Here is an 18978-nt window from a genome sequence, read left to right on the forward strand (position 1 = left end):
AAGCCCACGGGCCTTCTTGCATTTCGCCCCCATCGAAAAGCGAGTTGATCTGAAACAACGTGTTATCAGCCGGATGAGTACATGGTTTGTTTGTTCCTAAGGGTAAATTCATCTTTTCGTTCAGAACTGAGCGTATATAAAGAACATTAGAAAAATTGGTCAACAAACAAGTGCGAACGCAGCCACTGCAAGAAATGTCGCAGTTTGACCCGAAAAGCGAAGCATCAATTGCGATAGCAAATTAGTAGAGAGCTATACGGAGTAAGGATAGTATTATCAGCTGTATAAACTTGGGACATACAGCAGCACCAGCAACGCGCAGAATTGTTGTCGACGCCGTCAGCGTTTTGCCCGCGTTTGCACCGAACGCGCGCGGCGTTTTTATATAAATACGCATTTGGTGCCGCAGCTAAACGTCGCCTTCCCTCCCTCACGTCCCCCCACCGTCTTTCGCGCGACGTAAAAAGTCGCGTTTGCTCTCTATATACGGAAAGGAGGAAAGAGACGCTCAATTCTACAGCCCTTCAGGGAGCACGGCGCAGAACGCGCGTTTGCTCTCCGACGTCCGTTCGCTCCCAGTGAAATCGCGCGTCCCTCGAACCCTTTCACTCGCACATACAACGTCCGCAGCGCGGCGACGATTTCATCGCCGTTGACGTCATACGGAACCTCACGGCGACGGCTACAGCAGAAATCCGCTTGCTGTGAAACCGAGCAGAGTTACTTTATATGGCCCCGCAGGGAGTTAAAACGGAGTATAGACCCGCGGACGTCTTGCGGTAACGCGATGCATTACCACTTACTTGAGTTGAATCCATTGACGTTCAGTGCGTGAAGTTTATTTTTATAAATATCACTCATTTTACACGAAGTCGGCGGCAATCCGCACTCTACATCTCATCGTCTTCCTCTTCAATGATGTCTTCTCGAGGCGGGCTTGAAATATCCATTGGTGCTGCGTCAGAAGGGAAACACGTTAGAGACACGGTGCAACACCAACGCGGTTTTAACGCGAAAGCGCCCCGTGTCACAGAAAATCTGGCGTCGGCGTGCGATGTCGGCGGAGAAAATCATCCCACGCAGGCCCTCCGAATATATTTAGGTACATGTATATGCCACGCCTTCTTATATGACATGCGGTATATACGGCTTATATTGCCACACCATTCTATCATTAATGTTGATCACACCTTGTCTTGCATTCTTGGCACAGCTATTCCTCGGAATTTTGAGAATGACAATCGTTTCAAATGGGAATGTCATTGGCTACCACTTCTGCAGGGCCTACAGTTGTTTATCTGCGCGCCATGACCCTATGAAACAAAACACCCACAGCGCATACTTCTATGTTAAATCTTCTCAGACTGAAATATTAAAAGTACGAAACAAAAACGTTAACCTGAAAATTATGGAAATTTTTTGGCGCAGCTGTGCAATATCTCCGGGACCGCCCCACGCAAGAGGCCGCGTTTCTATCAGAAAGCTCGCCTTCGTGCATAGCGTTCGCCGCCAGTGTTTCCCGGTAACCATTACGGTTGCTTAAGCTGCAGTTGTCGTGAAAGAGAGATGCGTTCGCCGCCAGTGTTTTCCGGTAACCATTACGGTTGCTTAAGCTGCAGTTGTCAGCAAGTGTGAGATGCAGTCGGGGATCCTTTAATGCTATCGCGTTCCACTCTAAAGGCGAAGCGTCCTCCAATTTTTACTCACCGCTTAGGACGTTGTCGACTCGCAGGTCAATGAACTCGGAATTTGTGGGCTCCTCGTTGTCTTGCGCTTGAGTCTTGCAATCCTAGAAAGTAGAAGAAAAGTTTTCAATCCAATACACGCCCCAGGCAGCTGACATTACTACCGTCAAATCAGCCGCCGCCGGTTTTTCGTCTTGCAGAGGTCGCCCAGCGGATCGCTCTGCTAACTGCTTATCACGAAGTGCGCTCAGCAGGCACATCTCTTCGACCTTGAGCTTGTTGACTTCTTTCTGAAATAACTCCATCGTTTTCAGAATAAGTTTCTCTTCATCCAATAAATATTGAACAAACTTAATTTCCGCCATGCTTGTTCGGTTTCTGTCTCGGCAATGGGCAATGGTCACGTTTGCTTCTCTTGGTTGCTGTAGCGCCACCAACGCACCAACAAATACTTTGAAATAAGCGCAGCTGTAAGATAGCATAAGCTCTTCCATATTTTTTATGTATTTTGAAATTATTTATATTTCAATGGTGATGAAATACTACACAAGTGATATTTCAACGTCACATGATCATAAAGCGTGATGTTAGCCATGCCGTAGTAAGAAACAAGATGGGTTTGGCCAATTTCGATTTCAAGTTGTTTTCGCTTGCGTTTGCGTGCACCTCGGTTTCAGTTGTGTGATTAGAAATGCCGTCAAATTACAAGTTCACTGTTGAACACTTGGAACTTGAAAAGTCGGATTACGTGTGGTGAATGTGAAATACAAGTGGCCTTCGTGCGATCTTGGCACTGTTGTAAAGGTAAGTGGCCTCGTCTCGCGACTGTGTCTGTCGAAGTCGTCGAGCGAAGCACTTCGCAAACTGCAGTTTCCCGGCGTAATCGTGTCTCAGGTTCGTTCCTTGACAGAATGTTTTTTTTTTTTTATTGCTTTTTCTTTTTTTGGTTCGTGCTAGGCGGATGTGTCGTGATCACGATTTGGGGATGTCAGTTTGACGGCGTACGCTACAGCTACAGTGTACTAGAATTCTAGTACACTGTAGCTACAGCTAAGCGATGCTAAAATAGATGAAAGTGCGGCGGCTTATTACTATGTTTCAGCATGTTAACGCTGTTACTTATTTTCGCGCATGATTGGCCGGAAGACGACCTCGCGCGACGACAGTATCAATGTGTCACATTCTTGTTTGTTTTTCAGCGCATTCGCGGACGGTTTGCGCCGCGTTTACAAATTAATGAGATCTTTCTCGCGTCGAGCGCATGATAAGTATGGCCTTCATTGCCTTGCGCAGAACCGCTTTCTGGCTGGTTTCAAATGGGAATGTCATTGGCTACCACTTCTGCAGGGCCTACAGTTGTTTATCTCGCGCCATGACCCTATGTGTGTGCTTGAAATAAAACTGTTCGTGTGCTGGCTTCATTGTTCTGCTGCCTTGGGTCGTGCTTTGTTCACTGTGCTAGCATGTCCCACATTGCCACCCTTTCCTCTTCACTCTTGAACAGTTTTGTTCATTCTTCGCAAGCTTCTCGATGCCCATTCAAGGTGCTCTACTTCTAGTTTCGTGCTTGACAAGCACTTTGACATCTCAATCATTTTTGTGCGTTCTCGAGCTACTGTGTGAGATGAGCAATAGTGGTGTTTACTAGTGTTCACATGCACAGTGTTTTGTGACAGCTACGCGAACATTTTACTTTTGTGAGTTCTAGCGACATGTGTTACTAAAACTTATGCAATCTTGAGCACTTTTGCATAAGTTGTTTATAAAAGTGACGGCCTTTTATTCAACCATTGGTGACGAATTGTGTCAGCTAATCAGCAGGTGTATGCTTCACAAGCTTTCAACTTGTTATATTCTCGAAAATGTTTTCATGCAATGACAAAACCAACTGCTACATATGCAGGATGTCAAACCATGTGTTATTATGGGTTGCTATCATTTTCTTTAAGGGTCGAGTACTGAGTGTACTTAAATTGTTCACCATAGCTCGATCACCATAACGAAGAGTGCAATGAAACATCACGTGGTAAGGGGCAAACACTTCGAAACATAAAAGGGTAAATAATTGACATTATTCGCAATAAAAGATGGACCCATAGCCTTGCGATTCACAACAAAACCGAAGGATAGGTGCCAGAAATTATGCACAGCACAGACGGTGCAAAGATGGTGCATATATGTCCAGAACGCTGCCACATGTTTTCTTGAGCATGCGGACAGTAGATTGAATATGCAAGGATTTGTGCAAAATGTTTGTTGATGGTTATTTTGCTTTTGGCAGTGATAGTTACAGACTGCTTGTGTTGTGACCTGTGTTTGTATTGTATTCAGCCAAGGCGTTAAAAGCTGTGTGCCCTTTGGTCATGTCTGATGATTCTTCGTCCATTGTTTAGAACATCTGATTTTCAAATAAGACTATCACAGTCTCAGCATGGTACCTTGTAATCAACTCCCAGGCAAGTCAGTTCTTCTTGCAGGTCTTTTGCTTCTCTCCCTCTTGTTCAGAGGGAGAGAATAACTTATCTAAACGATGACTTGACGCCTGCTTGAAAAAGTGGGTAAAGGGAAAGGAGATTTGGTAAAGTATAGCTCACTATAGCAGTTTCACATTGAAAGCTTCATAGTAAACGTGTCTATTTAACGTTAACCCATGTCCAGAACCAGTCCTCGAGTGGTGTCGGCACCTTCGGCCATTACTTGTCCTGCAATAGCCTTAGTCCATTGCATTCCTACATGAAATGCATGCTTGGAGCAACCTCAATGACGTACGCATAGCGTTTCGTTCTGTGAAATGATTGTGGGTAATTGAGGCATTGCCGTTGACACTCTCATAAGGTGAGGATGTTGTCTGTCATGGCATATCCAGCTGTGGCCTTGGCTAAAATGACTTGTGCTCCTTGAGATAGGCACATGCGCCATTTGAGTGCTGTAGTCCCAGAAGATTCTTGCTGCAGTTTTGCCTAATCCACAAGCTTAGTGGATGGGCACAGGTTTCATTCTGTTAGTGGCTTTATCGTTGGATGGCTTGGTGTTCTTGTGTCCACACTTTTTCGGTTTCTTTCGGTTGCCTCTGAGCGCATGCGAATGGCATGTCTGAAGAGAGTGATAGCAAGAGACTATTTGTGATCTATTAGGTCTGGGTAGCAAAAGCTGAGGTATCGTCCCGCATGGGCAGGCTTCCTGTAAATTGTCTCGGGAAGACCCTTGTTACTGTGTTCAATGAGAACATCCAGGAAAGGAATACATTGATTGTTCTCTTATTCTGCTGTAAAACGAATTCTTGGTTGTATATATAGTTCAGATGTTTCAGGAGAGGAATCACAGGAGACCCAAGGTTCCACGTAAGGCATTCATTTACAGTGCAGACACCTGCAGCAGATTTTGGAAGGTAGCCAGGTCTGTACACTCAGCAGCTTCCAATGCCATTTTAGTGCAGGTTACGAAGATCAAAACTCCCGTTGCATGTAGTGCTGAACACTTGCCTGCGTATTTCTTGATGGAACACAATGTGTTGCTCTGGCAGAAGCTAAAGGAGGCAACAAAGGTCATCTACTCTAAATTATGTTCTTCAGGGCAAAGAATTGGTTTTGCTGAAGGTGGCCTGGCACCAATTAACAGCAAATTTGGTGTGCTCCAATGTAAACGTTGATGGCAGCCTAGCCCCGGGCGCCATCAGCCATAACCGTTGGACAGATAAAGTTTATTCCTATCCTATCCTATTTCACGCTGGACAAAATCATCAGGTGCTCATTGTCGATGGATACGTTTTGCAGTGCTTTCACATAGTGCATAGAGTCCTTGACATTTGAAGACCTATTTCCCACAAGTGGACATTGAATGAGATACAAATAGTTGGACGAGTTGGGTGACCATGTGAAGTCTACAGTGAGCAAGAGGGGCAGACCTGGTTTGGGAACCTTAGGCAAACTGTACAATGCTGGAGCTAGCTGAGCCATTGTGACAGGGGTGGTGAGAGTGAATGTTATTTTTTCTCAGGTGGTCTAAAACTTGAATTTACCTCTATCAGTGGTTGTTGCAGTTCACCTTGCGCATTTTTGGTAGGATGTTGGTTTCAGTTGGTGCAAGTTGATGTATCCTGCAAAATGTAAAACTTTTGGTACTTATGATCATCCCAATCCGTACTTAGTACCACTGTGCCGTTCACATTGTCAGTTGGAAGGAAAATGAAACCCTCATTCTGCTGCAGTCTCTTTAGGGCTTGTCTTTCTTACAGTGCTTGGGTTATCACTCCGAAAAGCCTTGATGGTGCATTAGTGGCAAGGCTGCATGCTTTGTCCTCAAAGCGCAGCTCAACGTAACATATAACATGTTCAGCAGTACAGGTTGTTCTCTTGTGAGCGCAAAGGCACATTAAATTCAAGGTCTTATTTGAGGACAACATTCCACTGGGTTAAAGCCTAGTGACAACAAGTTGACAACACCAGGTGAAGCCGTAGAAGCAGTGGCAGTGCTTCAGCTACAAGTGCGCATTTTTTGTGCATTATCAGTTGGAGTTAACATATAAGATTTTATAAATGAACAAGGCCACTCCTAAACTCTTCTGAAATAACATTTGCAGATGAGTATATGCAGTCTATACTAAAAAAAAAAAAAAAAGCCTTCTTGAGTGACAACTCTAGTCCAAGTCATCTTCATTTGGGGAGGTGACACTCTCTGGTGGCAGAGAAGGGGAGAGGCACTGCTTTTAATGCCAAGCATTCTTTGGCTTGGTACAGGGATAATTGGAGATCACTGAGATAGGCCTTGGTCCTGCAGTGGACATAAACATAGGCTGAGGATGATCGTCATTAACATTTGGCTCATACCAGGTATGGGGCGGTAGGTAGGTTCCTGCCTCTCGTCATTTTGGGCCTCTTCAGTAAAAAGAAAATTCAACTCTCCGATGGCGTCATCGAACCTTAACCACCACAGCCCGGTTCTCTGAACATTATGGCACGATTGCACACGTCTCATTCCAGTGCCAACTAGTGTTTTGAGACGAATGGCTCATGCTTCACATTGCATAGCACAAGTGAGAGCAGATGCCAGTGTCCATTCTGCCACAGACTTGCCACTTTCTTTTGCTTACGTCAATCGTATATCATCAAGTTGCTTATAAAAACAGGAGCCTCTCAGTTTCTCCCATTCTTTTCTCGTATTAGCTAGCACTTTGAGGCACTGTTAGACTGCACCACCTTCGGGATCAGCTCAAGTTCCCCGGTATTTTCCTGGTATAACAGCAAAAAATGTACAGCAGCTTTGTTGGCATTGTACCGCTTTCAGTATTGGCTCTGGTCATATTAGAACAGGTGGTATTTCTCTGTTGGAGTGCGAAGAAAGAAAAACATTTTTCATGCTGTTGGCATGGTACTGGCTCCGTCGCTTTGCTTTTGTGTTCACACATACACTTGCATTACACACGCAATGGTTCGCCTTGCTCACATATTGCCCCAGCTGGTAATGCCTTGCAGAACCCCGAATGATACTGGACAGCTAGTTAGTTACCTTCAAAATGCTTTGCGTAACATACGTTCCCACATTGCACGAGATCCACATAACTTTTTCTTTCCTCTTTTCTATCCTAACTTTCGCTGGCTTTGTTTAAATCTCTTACCCCAGCACTGGTTTATGAATAAATTGGAATGCGTGCTGCCAACCAGTTATATTAGCGAGTGCTCAAGAGGCCAGGAGCAATATTTCTTTATTGCTGTGGCGTCATTGAAATGGCTGAGAGGTAGAATCTTCAAGTGGCAGTCTGTAGGTCTGGAGTTTGAATTGTTGCGGTGTACTGCAACTTTTTCCTAGATTTCTTTATAAAGATCTGCTAAGTACTTAGGGATTCGTGCGACAGTCACCGTCAGACTAGGGGAACGGGCCCACAGCGGCTCGTGCTGTAAAAGGTTGACTAGACCTGAGCATGTAGTCTCAACATATGTGATGTCATGGGCATCTGGTACTGGAAATCTAGAATGGTGTTACCAATTGTCTTTTAAAAAAAATAAATTATGGGGTTTTACGTGCCAAAACCACAATCTGATTATGAGGCATGCCGTAGGGGGGGACTCCGGAAATTTGGACCACCTGGCGTTCTTTAAAGTGCACCTAAATCTAAGTACACGGGTGTTATTTGATTTTGTTTCCTTTCTGCCTTATGAGGGCAATACTTGTGGTAAGGCAGACATGTTTAATATTTTCGAAGTGTTATGTACCAGTCTATCAAAACCTGTGCCTTTTAATGTTCTGCTGGGTGATGTTCGTGCCAGAAATATTGGTGCCAGATGATAATGCTGCCAATTGAAATTTTTTTCCAAATTATGTACTACAAGTGATTATCAAATACAGCATACCGGAGAGGACAGTTTTGTTTTGGCAACATGTCATTGGCAGAGTCAGCATATGTGTGATAATCAGTAATTGATGTAATAATGAAACATTAGTTACATTTTAATTCACAACATTTAGGAGCTTGTTGTAACTTATCAGGACTTGTTGCTGCTGGGCTCATCATAGTTGGTTCATCATGTTGCGTAGAGTTGTGACGCAACCAAAGACAGAAAAAAGGATCAGGACAGGAAAGAGCGTCACTCGCAACTAGCTTATTGAAAGCAGACAAGGGTCAAACTTATAGGAGAAGATGGTCTTATGCGCACGTACATTTGCGCACATAACTCGAAGTTTGCATCATTAACCAATCATACAGTGCGGAAACTATATGATTGGTTAATAAGTGTAATTGCAATGTAACTGCAGAATTGAAGCAAGTTAAAACAGAAGACACAACCATTTGCTACAAATGTTGCAGCTAGCACCAGTCTGAAAAAGTATTTTTTCAAAGTATATGTGGCGAAGAGCAGCATACTGCTGTTCCATTGAACTTTACCCCAAACTGCATTTCTCACAGTGTGCAAAAATGCTGATCTGGACAGCATTGTATTTCGACACACATTTCTCAATATTTGCACCAGGTATAATACATTTTTAACAAATGGATGTGCTTTACATTCTAGCTGAATTCAGTCTTGCAGTTACAATGTCTTTTCGTGTCTTAGTGACAGGTGCTGGCTGGCAGGCAGACGGCCAAACAATGAACTTGGAAGAAAACCGTTTATCTGGCTAACTTGTTTTCTTTGAGTAAAAGTTCAACTTGGCATCAGCAATATCAACAGGCATGGTTTACAGTGGTCAAATCGAATGACATGGCTGTCACACTTTCCCATTTTTTATGGGGGGCATCATCGTACATTCTAGATTACCTGGAGATAACTATGCAAGTTGAGAAACACATTACTGTAAGCTGAATACTCGGATAGGATGGGCCCATTTCTTTTTCATGGGGCTATAACACTCTAGATGCATCGACATAGTCATATTGTGAGTGCATCTGGCACGACAAACGTTTTATGCTGACGTCGCAGAAAAAAATAGAGGATGTGTCTTCATCTCTACTCTGTGGCATGTAATTATAACTTAAGTCGTTTCCTCATACACCTGTTGTACACCGTTTGCATCCAGGTAAACTGACGATGCCGGTAGCCACAAAGAGCCTTCATGTGGCCAACTCCTTTGAGGAGCTGATGAAACTGGTGGACAGCGATGCCATCACCCTCAAGGACAAGCACTTCAGAGGAAAGAACCTCCGAATGTGAGTTGCATTCAGTGCCACTGCAGCTGCCTCATTGGCTTATTGCGTTGCTTTTATCAGTGCTGCACCGGGATATACAGTGCACTGTTTTAGAAGTAACTTTGGTTCACAATGATAATTGTTATCAATAATTCTTGCATTTGCTTTTTAAGGTCTCATTGCTTTTTAGAAAAATAAGTACTATTGTAGCTCACTTTTTTTTACATGATGTGCATTAATAACATGGTCAGAACACAAAAATATGTCTGTAGACAGTGTGGAAAATCCGGTTTAGTAAAAGCAATGCATACCTTCATCTGCATTGAGTACCTCCATCTACATTGTGAAGGAAACTTGTCATAAGCCAAAAAATTGACAATTGCTCATGACAAGCTGAAGATCCTTGAGTGGTTAACACTGCGCACCTGGTACTCTCCTTTCGAGAATTCCACGTGCTTCACATCTTAGAGCCCTGATTTTACGCTAACAATAACACAACAAAAAACATGGCAGAAGCAAAAAAAGATCTGAGAGTATAAAAAAAAAAGCTAACTGTCAAGCCATCAACAGAGAACTCTGCATATTTCTTGACACTTTCCTACCACTTCATCTGGAACTCTCTGTAGAAACTAACAGGTCCGTTTTCAAAAATACTATCTGTGAGCTAATCCCCACACGTCCCCCTTTGAAACGTCTACGCTAACAATAAAGCACCATGGTATAGCACATATTTGAAGTTTTTTCGAACAAGAAAAACGTTTATTCCGTACAGGGTCATTCCACGCGAAACGTCCCAGCCCAAAAATCGACCATCGTTGATTTTCTTGAAAAAAATTGGGACAGATGGCTGTTGTGTGAATAAGGTTTTACCAAAGTATTTTGGTCGAAAAAAAATGTTTGATCACGTGAGCGCTCTTTGAAGTTTCCGAGAAGAAGCAATAGTTGGTTGGAGGTAAATTTTTTTTTATTCAAGTCTGAAACTAGGTGTAATTAAAAATTTTATTTTAGAGCATTCTAGAGGCATCCTTTTTTCATATAATGTGATAACTGAATGCATTTTAGAATTTATCACGTTTATTTGGCTCAGTAAAAAGGCAAGAATTGTTACGTTTTCAGAAATTTGTTTACATAAACTGGGCAAATTTTCAAATATAATATTTTTTCTTCCTTTTTGCATGTTGCCATAGTGTATGTTAAAAATAATTTCAGATTCCTAAAGCATATATTTTTTTAGAAAAACACCTCCAAAGTTGGCAAAAAATGGATTTCTTGCGAGATTCAGGCCACATTTAAGCCTTAAGGCCCTCCAGATAAAAATATTTCAGATAGCTCAATATGCGCACTGACCTCTTAGCTTGTGATTTAGAAATTTTTATTCGAGTAAATTTTGTTTGAAGTGAGAAAAAATTTTTTGAAGGTCGACCTTCAATATCACCCGTAGGCACTCCGTACGTGCCGCCGCTCGCCTCGTCGTCCGCTCGTTGTCGGCTGCGCATCGCCGTCTGCCCATCAGCAGACAGCGGCTAGTATGTGGGGTGATCATTTTTAAGATTTATGAAATTTTTTAAAATCTTCTGTAGCAGATATCACAATTCTAGTCCTTGAGCTGGATTGTTCAGAGGCGGAAAATTCTTGCACGAATAATTGAAACGCATATTGAACTAATGAACAAACAACAGCTAATTAACTTCCTAAATAATTACAGGGCATATTGCAATTTACGAATGGCAGCCGCCGAGTTTGAAAGACCACTTGAAAATAACTTCTACGATGACACCAATTTTGAGATGTTTTTCCTAAAGGGTGGGACGAATTAGGTGGGCGTTCCGGTTACTTTTGTGCTTCAATGCATAGATGCGCATTTTGTTAAATAAATTAAAGTTTCGTCTGAAAGTCGAAGCATCGGTTGCCATAGCAGATTAGTGGACAGCTATAGGAAGTAAGGAAATTTGCAGGCGCAAGTTGGAATCAGCTAGTGCAAAACAGGAGTAATTGGAGATCGCAGGGAGAGGCCTTCATCCTGCAGTGGACATAAATATAGGCTGATGATGAGGATGATAGGCCATAAGGATACTAGTTTTATCGGCCGTATAAACTTGAACACATACGCATACTAAGTAAATTAACAAGCATGGTGACACGCGTGCACAAGCAGACATGATTAACACTTCTCACTCGATGACCGCGGAAACTCACTTTCGAAACATTGGGGTGAGGCAGCGCGGCAGCAGCAGCAAGTGAATTGACCTTCATGCTGGCAATCTCATCAACGCGAACTAAGCTGTGAAAACACAGCGCAGGGTGTACTCGGTTTACAACGCAGATCTCTTTCAAGATACAAGCCGGCCAGAGTAGAACGTCCCCCTCCCCTCCCAACTCCCCACGTAGAAGGCAGGAGCCTTCTACTCCTAGCGGCACGCTGGCAGCACCACTCTTTGGTTAGTGCGCAAATCTCTGTGCTTCACTTCACTAACCTGACACTAGGTGACGCTGTACGACGCCATCGTGTCACTCGCTCTTCGTTTCCAACGCCTCGCTGTTGTGTGAAATGACATGCATCCACGCATGCAGTACCAGTACCAATTTAGTTAAACAGCGAATGTTTACAAGTTTATACGGCCGATAAAACTACTATCCTTACTTCGTATAGCTGTCTGCTAATTTGCTGTCACAATCGATGCTTCGCCTTTCGGGTGAAATTGGGGCTTCTTTGTTCATCGCAACTTTAGTGTATTGGGAGTAAATATTGAGCGATAGTTGTATTTCTGTATGAAAGCATGAGGTGCGCGGTACTGCAAAGGATTTTTTTCCCCTCTCTTTTGGTCACGGAAACAAGTGCGCGTTACCATCGAGGGCGCGTTAGAATCGAGTAAATAAGGCAAGTGTTTCTTTTTCGAATTTGCGTGCCGAACCTGCATATAACCAAATCCTCTTTATAATGAAATATTTCGGGAATTTGTCAATTTCGCTGTATCCAGGTATAACTGTATTTCAAACTTAAAATAATAACTTGCCCACTCACGTTTCCTCGAACATTTGTCTGTTTGCGAATGACTGCATCTTTTATCGTAAGATAAATAACCTTTAGATATTCTGGCAATTCAGGAGCATCTCAATAACATTAATGAGTGGTGGTATAAGGAGTGCATGGAAGTAAACATTAAAAAGTGTAAGACAGAATTTCCTGTACTAACGTGATCTGCCCCACTTATATTTAATAACATCCCACTAGAATATGTAACATCATACAGATACTTCGGAGTTCACATTGCCAGTAATCTATCCTGGAGAACGCATGTTGACCACATAACCTTTAAGGCCACTCGTACACTGGGATACTTTCGCCAGAAACTTTCCCTAGCGCCATCATCGCTAAAACCATTATTGTATACAACTTACGTTCGTCCACAGCTTGAACACGCATCATCAGTATGGGATCCCAGGCGTGACACCCTCATACAGTCCCTATGAGGTCGACTGTCCACCCTCATACAGTATCCCTCACCCCGACTCATCCTAAACTACCGCCTAAGGACTGTGAGTGTTACTAACAGGAAAACTCTCCTACACCTTCCACTGTTATCAGCCCGCAGAAAACTATCTCGCCCATGTCTTTCCCATAAAATCTACTATCACAACTCATATTTACATTCTCTCAGTGTTCAACTGCCACCGTACATTTCATCTCGCATTAGCCACTGCCAAAAGGTAAACATTCCGCACTGCAACACCATCAGCTTTCCATATTCATATCTTCGCCAAACGAACGAAGTTGGAATAACTTACCCGCATCACTTACAAGCATAGCTGGCACCGATAACTTTAAAACTGCAGTTCAAATTCTTATTTTACAATTAATATTGTGATTGACGGTATGTTCCATATAATGACTGTTCCTATGCCACTTTTATAAGTGTCTTCTATTTTATATGTTATATGTTTCTTATATGTTACGCCATGTGTTTTTGATGTGCTTGCCATGTTTTGCTCATGCTTGCCATATTTGCCTTATTTTGTATTGAACTACTTGTCTCACACTTGCGGGACAATTTTTTTGTCTTTTTTTATTAGCCATTAACTTCCACGTGTTTGCCTTTGACCTTTTGTTTGACTATTTCTTGCTTATTTGTATTTTATTTTTATTTTTTGTATCTATAGTCAAGCTTGTGTTATTTTCTTCTGCATGTACCTCTTACCTTTGCCCCTCCCCTCTGCAATGTACAACTGTACCTTGAGGCAATGTACAACTACGTTCAAGGTCTTGGCGACGCGGCATACTGCACAGCTCCGTTCACTTTCACATTTCTTAGTATCTGTCGACAGCCGACGCACAATCTCTGCGGCGGAGGCAGCTTTGAGAGTAACTGGGTCAGCGGTGGAGGCGACTTAACAAGAAGCCACTTGGGCGGTGGCAAGTACCCCAAGTCGGGTGTCAACCTAGAACCTGGAGAATCTGGGACGATGGGAAGCACAGAAACTCGCCAGGCACAGGACACGGGCACGACCTTGGCGTGATAGGCTACTGACGTGGACCGACTCCCGGAGAGCGACCTGTCACGAGGCTGCCCAGTGGTACACCTCTTGGGATTTTAGCTCCTCGTACCCCGATCTGCTTGTTCTATTGGCCTCCGTGGCCGCAGCTGCCCGCTCGCTCGTGGCATCTGCTTGTTCCTCTCTTTCTGCTCCCATCTCATGCTTTGTCCACATCGCACCGCATGCGTAGTTGCCATCGCCGTCTTCCACCACAATCACATTGCCACGACAACTCGCCCATCTATTCCTGCTTTCGCATTATTCCATGGTTTCTGCCTAATTTTTGCAGGATCATTAGCTGATTTGCAATGTTGGTTCCTTTATCCCTTCTCTCCGATCTTGGAACAGATGGGAGCTGTATTGTCACTCAGCTGTTGCTTTTGCCCTAGAAGGTCCAATGGACTATTTCGATTCGTCCATTTTGGCCGAAGCTCATGAACGAGTCATTACTCTTTCACGTGTGGAGACCACATTGTATACTTGAACACTTTGCGAAGGGAGGAATTCAGATGACAAGCATAACCATGGGCCGTGACCTGAATAAATGTTGTGACAGCTTGGTGCCATGGGCTCCTCCTGAATGCACAATTTCTAAAAGCTAATGCGGCTTGTGACAACATGGGTCTTGATAAAAGTGCATTTTTGATTGATTATGGGCTCAGAACTTACACTGTAACAAAACAGAAGTATGTGAGATCCTCATGACTCCTTGTTTCCCTGAACTGTGTTACTGCAAACAGCAGTTATACCAGAGACATTGTCGAATGGTCTTTGTGACCGCTTTTTTTTCTTTCAGTTGTTGAGTAACATTCAAGACGTACGTTATATCCAGTGTCACTCCTCCCTGCTCACTGTAGCCAAGCAGAGTTTCTTGCAGTGTCCCACACTCGCTTATCACTTCACGCGAGTGATACACAAAACTTATTCTGTAAGCTTATTCTGTACTTCTGGTCTGGGATAATTATTTAACAATGAAAATAGCCTCCGTTTGCCTGCACAAAATGGCAGTGGTCTAGTGGTCAGAACTTGAATGTAAGCGGGATGGACAAACAAACATAATCAGGTCATTGCATACTGCTTATAGCTGCTGCTCACTCACTGCACAACAATGGATTTCTCATACTATCAATAAACTTGGTGCAAAGTAGATCTACTATCTTGCCATGTGAAAGTTACCGTGTTTACCTTATAAGTAGACTTCCTTTAATTTGAATCTGAGTTAATAAATTTTTGATTATTCCTAATCCCGACTGAAGGTCCCAACCGCCATCCATGCATTTCTGTTGGCCCAAGGTTTCGTTATTTATATTCTGAAATGGGCCTTATCCAGTTAATTCAAACTTGGTCAAACAGCACGCACGCACCTACCCCTTATGATGACCCCATTGTGTTGCACACACGTCATCTCTTGTCGAGAATGCCTGTTTTCAGCATCCCCTTGGAGGACTTTCAAGCAATAGCCGCAACTCACAATGTCTTATTATGGTATTTACCCAGTTCAAATGTTCTCCTGCTTTCTTTCTTTATTTTTTAAAATGAATTTTGGGCCTGCACAGTGCAATCAGATACAAAACCAAAATTGCCTTCGTGGCTTTTGTACGCTTTACCGCATAATACTACATGTATTGAGGTGAAGCTGTGGAGAAGCTCATTTTAGAAAACTGGCTGCTATTCTGCGGCACATATCGACTCTTGGCCATTTTGCTTGCTAAAAAGTTGGCTGCACGATAGATTTCTATTTTGTTTAGATGCTATAATGGCATTTCTACTTTGGACACATATAAAGTGGGTGCACGCTTGATTCAGGGGCAAATTAAAATCAGGAAAACACTGCCAAATGAATCAACGGTGTGTATTGGTGTTTTTTCTGCATCTTGCTTAATTAAACCAGCCGGATAATTCTATAAGTTTTGCCTGTCCCGTCAGAGTCGAATTAATGGAAGTCGACAGAACTGATTGACAACAAGGTCGGCTTAGTCATTTGTTTTCTCATGGCATTTTCCTGCTACATCTCTCATCTTTTGAAAGACCTTATTCCATTTTTAGTTAGGTTCGCAGTTTTTTTTCACACATGCTTTTCCAGTTCCTCCTAAGCTTCTTCACTTTGAAATCACTTTCAGTAACCTCTTGCCTCCTTGCGTTTTCTCCTCTCCCACTGTACTTGCTATTCGTTTATTGCCAGCACAGTTCTTATCATTTCCTTAGCTAGAAATTAGCCTTTCTTCCTTAAAGCATTCATGAACAACCCCTTGGGATTGGTGAAAAAAAAAAGTCTGTAATGAAGAAGAAGTGCCGGTTAGCCAGGTGCATCTCCGGTGTATGAAATACGACGAAGTGCCGGCCAATCAGGCGCATCACCAGCACTTTTACGCACGGGGCTTGTCCTGACTGCTCGCAGGGTTCTGACTGCCGCACCGAGTTCGACCTCTCAATCCTGTCAATAAACACGTTGACATTTCGTGGAGGTGCTGGGTACGACTCCATCAACGCTGGAACTTCGAAGCTGAACCCTTCAATCATCTCGGCCCATGCCGGACGATCCAGCCCAGCCTTCTCGAACTATGCCTGACGATCCAGCCCAACAAGCTGCTGTCACGGCACCAACTGTCATCTGTCCTGGCGTGCAGCGTCAGCGGGATCCTGCGATTTTTGCGGGTACCGGTGATCAGGACGTCGAGGACTGGCTCGCCTTGTATGACAGAGTTAGCAGGCACAACCACTGGGACGATAGGGAAAAGCTTAACAACGTAATTTTCTACTTGAGCAACGTTGAACCTTTGTGGTATCGTAACCACGAATCTGACATCTTGACATGGTTGGCGTTCAAGACCAACTTCACGGAAGTCTTTGGTCGTCCTGCTGTACGTAAACTTCAGGCCGAACAACGCCTGCGTGGACGCGCCCAGCAACCAGGTGAGAATTTCACCAGCTATATCGAAGACGTCGTTAATCTGTGCAACAGAGTCGACGCAACGATGCCAGACGCTGATAAGATCCGGCATATCCTCAAGGGAATTGAGTACGACGCCTTCCAGATGTTGGTCGTCCGGAACCTGACCACAGTGTCTGTCATCATTGCGCTCTGTCAAAGTTACGACAAACTTCGAAGGCAGCGAATTGTCACATGACATCCGCCTTCAGAATTTGCCCCTGTCTCAGGTCTGACGCTAGGTGTTGACGAGTCGCCTCTAATGCACCAGATAAAGGAGTTCGTGTGAGAAGAAGTTGCTCGGCAGCTTTCCCTGGTGCCCTTTACGAACGCACCACCATACTCCCCACTGACACAGGGGTTACAGACCGTCATCAAGGAGCAAGTCGCTGAGTGCCTGCCAGCTGCTATTCAACTGCCTCCAGTCGCGGCGCCCTTGACATACGCTGACGTCGCTGCAAGGCCGCCCTTCGCTTGTGGGAATCCTCGTGTCCCATAACCGCCGCACGGGCAGCGAACGTCGCGTCAAGCGCATGCGTGACAGGGAGAGTTGGGAGAGGGGAAACTTTCCTTCCGCGGGCGACGCACGGGAATGGCAAGCGCTATCAGCGCCACCGGGTGGGTCACGTGAGATCCCGCTGATATCGCCCGGGTCTCTTTGGTCTCCAGCAAGCGGCGACGGCGGAAGTCTCCGCCGTCGCTCCCGTATTCCCGCACGTGGTTAGTCAACCACGTTCTTGCCGCGGCAAACGCCGCGGCCGTCCGTATTCCCCCAGTTGGTAAGTCGGAAGCCCTTCTTTACCTAGTGTATTATTCTCTTCGAGGGAACCCTCAGCGATGTCAACTATAGCTAGCTGGCCTGCTCGAAGTGTTAGTTGCAGTCGTAATAAATGCTTTCCGAGTGTACATGTGGTTGTCGTCTATTGTTTCCTCGAGCTTGTACCGGACCGCGGTTGATGCGCAGGCATGCATGCGCCAACCGCCGGGCTCGGTGTGTCAAGGCAGAGGGCCGTTGGCATCCCCCCCATATCCCGACATTTTGGCGCCCAACGTGGGGCAAGCTCTTGGAAAACGGGACGACGATCGGTTCGGATGCGAGGAAGCCTGAAGGCTTTGTCCGGACCGGCGTTAGGCCTCAACCGAAGGCGTGATTGCTAGCTAGATTGGGCATGTACTTTCTTGAGTGCGAGTTAACGCTGCACTAGGGTCACCGAACTCGTGTAGACGCTGAGATTTGCAGCGAGTTTTCTCCTAAGAGTATGCCCGAAGCGAGCGAGTTCAGCAGCTGACACGGTGGTTGATTTTCCCTGTGCATACGTAAATAGCTTCCTTTCTGTATCTTTGGCTCTGGGAGCTGGGCGCCGGAAACGCTGGCTAGGACGTCAGCGGGGCGCAGTCCCAGGAGTCTGCTCGGAAGCTGCGTGTTGAGCAGCGAGCGGGGACCACTTAGCTAGGCCTGCATCTCCTCGCGGCGGCTCATTGGAACCCTTTATGGGTCTTTTGTGGCATTGGTATCCGTCATGGACGCGATTAGGCCTAAGGCTCTGCGGAGCTGCCGGTCGCATGTTCGAAGACGACCATGCCGTGACATTTAGCGGGTGCAACCGGATTCGCTAGTTCTACTATACTCGCCCGAGTGGAGAAACCTCGTTCGAAATAGAAAGCTTATTTTGTTCAGATGGACCCAATATTTTGCGGGCGGAATAAGCGAAATCTCGGGGGACCAGAGAGCGCTTTGTTCATACGAGCATTGCCCTTTTTCGCGCTGTATCGGACCGGAAAAATTCGGTTGAAGCAAATAATTTCATTCAAACGAACTGGATTGTTTTTTTTTTCTTCTCGTTACCACATAAAGCTATGCGGTAGACGGGTGGTTCAGCATCGTGTCAGACGGCCGACGCTGCGGCGGCCTCTACTGCCTTAATTCTATGTGTTTGTGGAGTGCATTTGAGCGACTTTGCAGAACGAGTGAAGCCGTCATGACTTGCTATTGCGGCCATGGTCCACGTCCCTGCCTGCTGTCTCGGCCCCTCCCTGTTCGCGGCCCGATGCAGCAGCACATGGCAGCCACAATGAGGGAGGCCCACCATCATACACTCCCACGAGGATGCGTCGGTGCGAGGTTCATCGAGCCGGCGCGCGTGCCGCTTCGAGAAAGTCCTGACCCGCTGTTCCCAGGTGGACATTGCGGCGCGCATCTTGAGGGCAAG

The 18978-nt window shown here is 44.9% G+C and overlaps 2 protein-coding genes across 3 annotated transcripts in view; one reads left to right on the forward strand and one right to left on the reverse strand.

Moving 5' to 3' along the window:
• Positions 1-828: 828 nt before the first annotated feature.
• Positions 829-2100, reverse strand: LOC119455304 (uncharacterized). The gene is made up of 3 exons (XM_037716703.2): positions 1850-2100; positions 1708-1789; positions 829-955 (listed from the first exon to the last, which is right to left on the reverse strand). The coding sequence occupies exons 1-3, from the start codon at positions 2048-2050 to the stop codon at positions 891-893; spliced, it is 348 nt and encodes a 115-aa protein (XP_037572631.1). The 5' UTR covers positions 2051-2100; the 3' UTR covers positions 829-890.
• A 166-nt stretch (positions 2101-2266) lies between these two features.
• Positions 2267-18978, forward strand: part of LOC119455301 (ubiquitin carboxyl-terminal hydrolase 8-like) — a 176348-nt gene continuing 159636 nt past the window's right edge. The window contains exons 1-2 of one of the 2 annotated variants that reach the window (XM_037716700.2): positions 2267-2489; positions 9198-9327. In XM_037716700.2, coding sequence (XP_037572628.1) covers positions 9209-9327 — 119 coding nt within the window. In that variant the 5' untranslated portion in view covers positions 2267-2489; positions 9198-9208. Of the gene's footprint in view, positions 2490-2557; positions 2580-9197; positions 9328-18978 lie in introns of those variants that run through there. The other variant, XM_049668693.1, reaches the window with a different exon arrangement.

Source organism: Dermacentor silvarum, chromosome 6, assembly GCF_013339745.2.
Source record: "Dermacentor silvarum isolate Dsil-2018 chromosome 6, BIME_Dsil_1.4, whole genome shotgun sequence".
NCBI lineage: Eukaryota > Metazoa > Arthropoda > Arachnida > Ixodida > Ixodidae > Dermacentor > Dermacentor silvarum.

Bases quoted from the DNA above. Each gene is read 5' to 3' on its own strand.
- LOC119455304 (XM_037716703.2), bottom strand. From the start codon at position 2,050: ATGGCGGAAATTAAGTTTGTTCAATATTTATTGGATGAAGAGAAACTT. The intron at 1,790-1,849 runs GTAGTAATGTCA...TCTACTTTCTAG, and splicing joins CGGCGGCGGCTGATTTGACG to GATTGCAAGACTCAAGCGCA. The intron at 956-1,707 runs GTGAGTAAAAAT...CTTCTGACGCAG, and splicing joins AGTCGACAACGTCCTAAGCG to CACCAATGGATATTTCAAGC.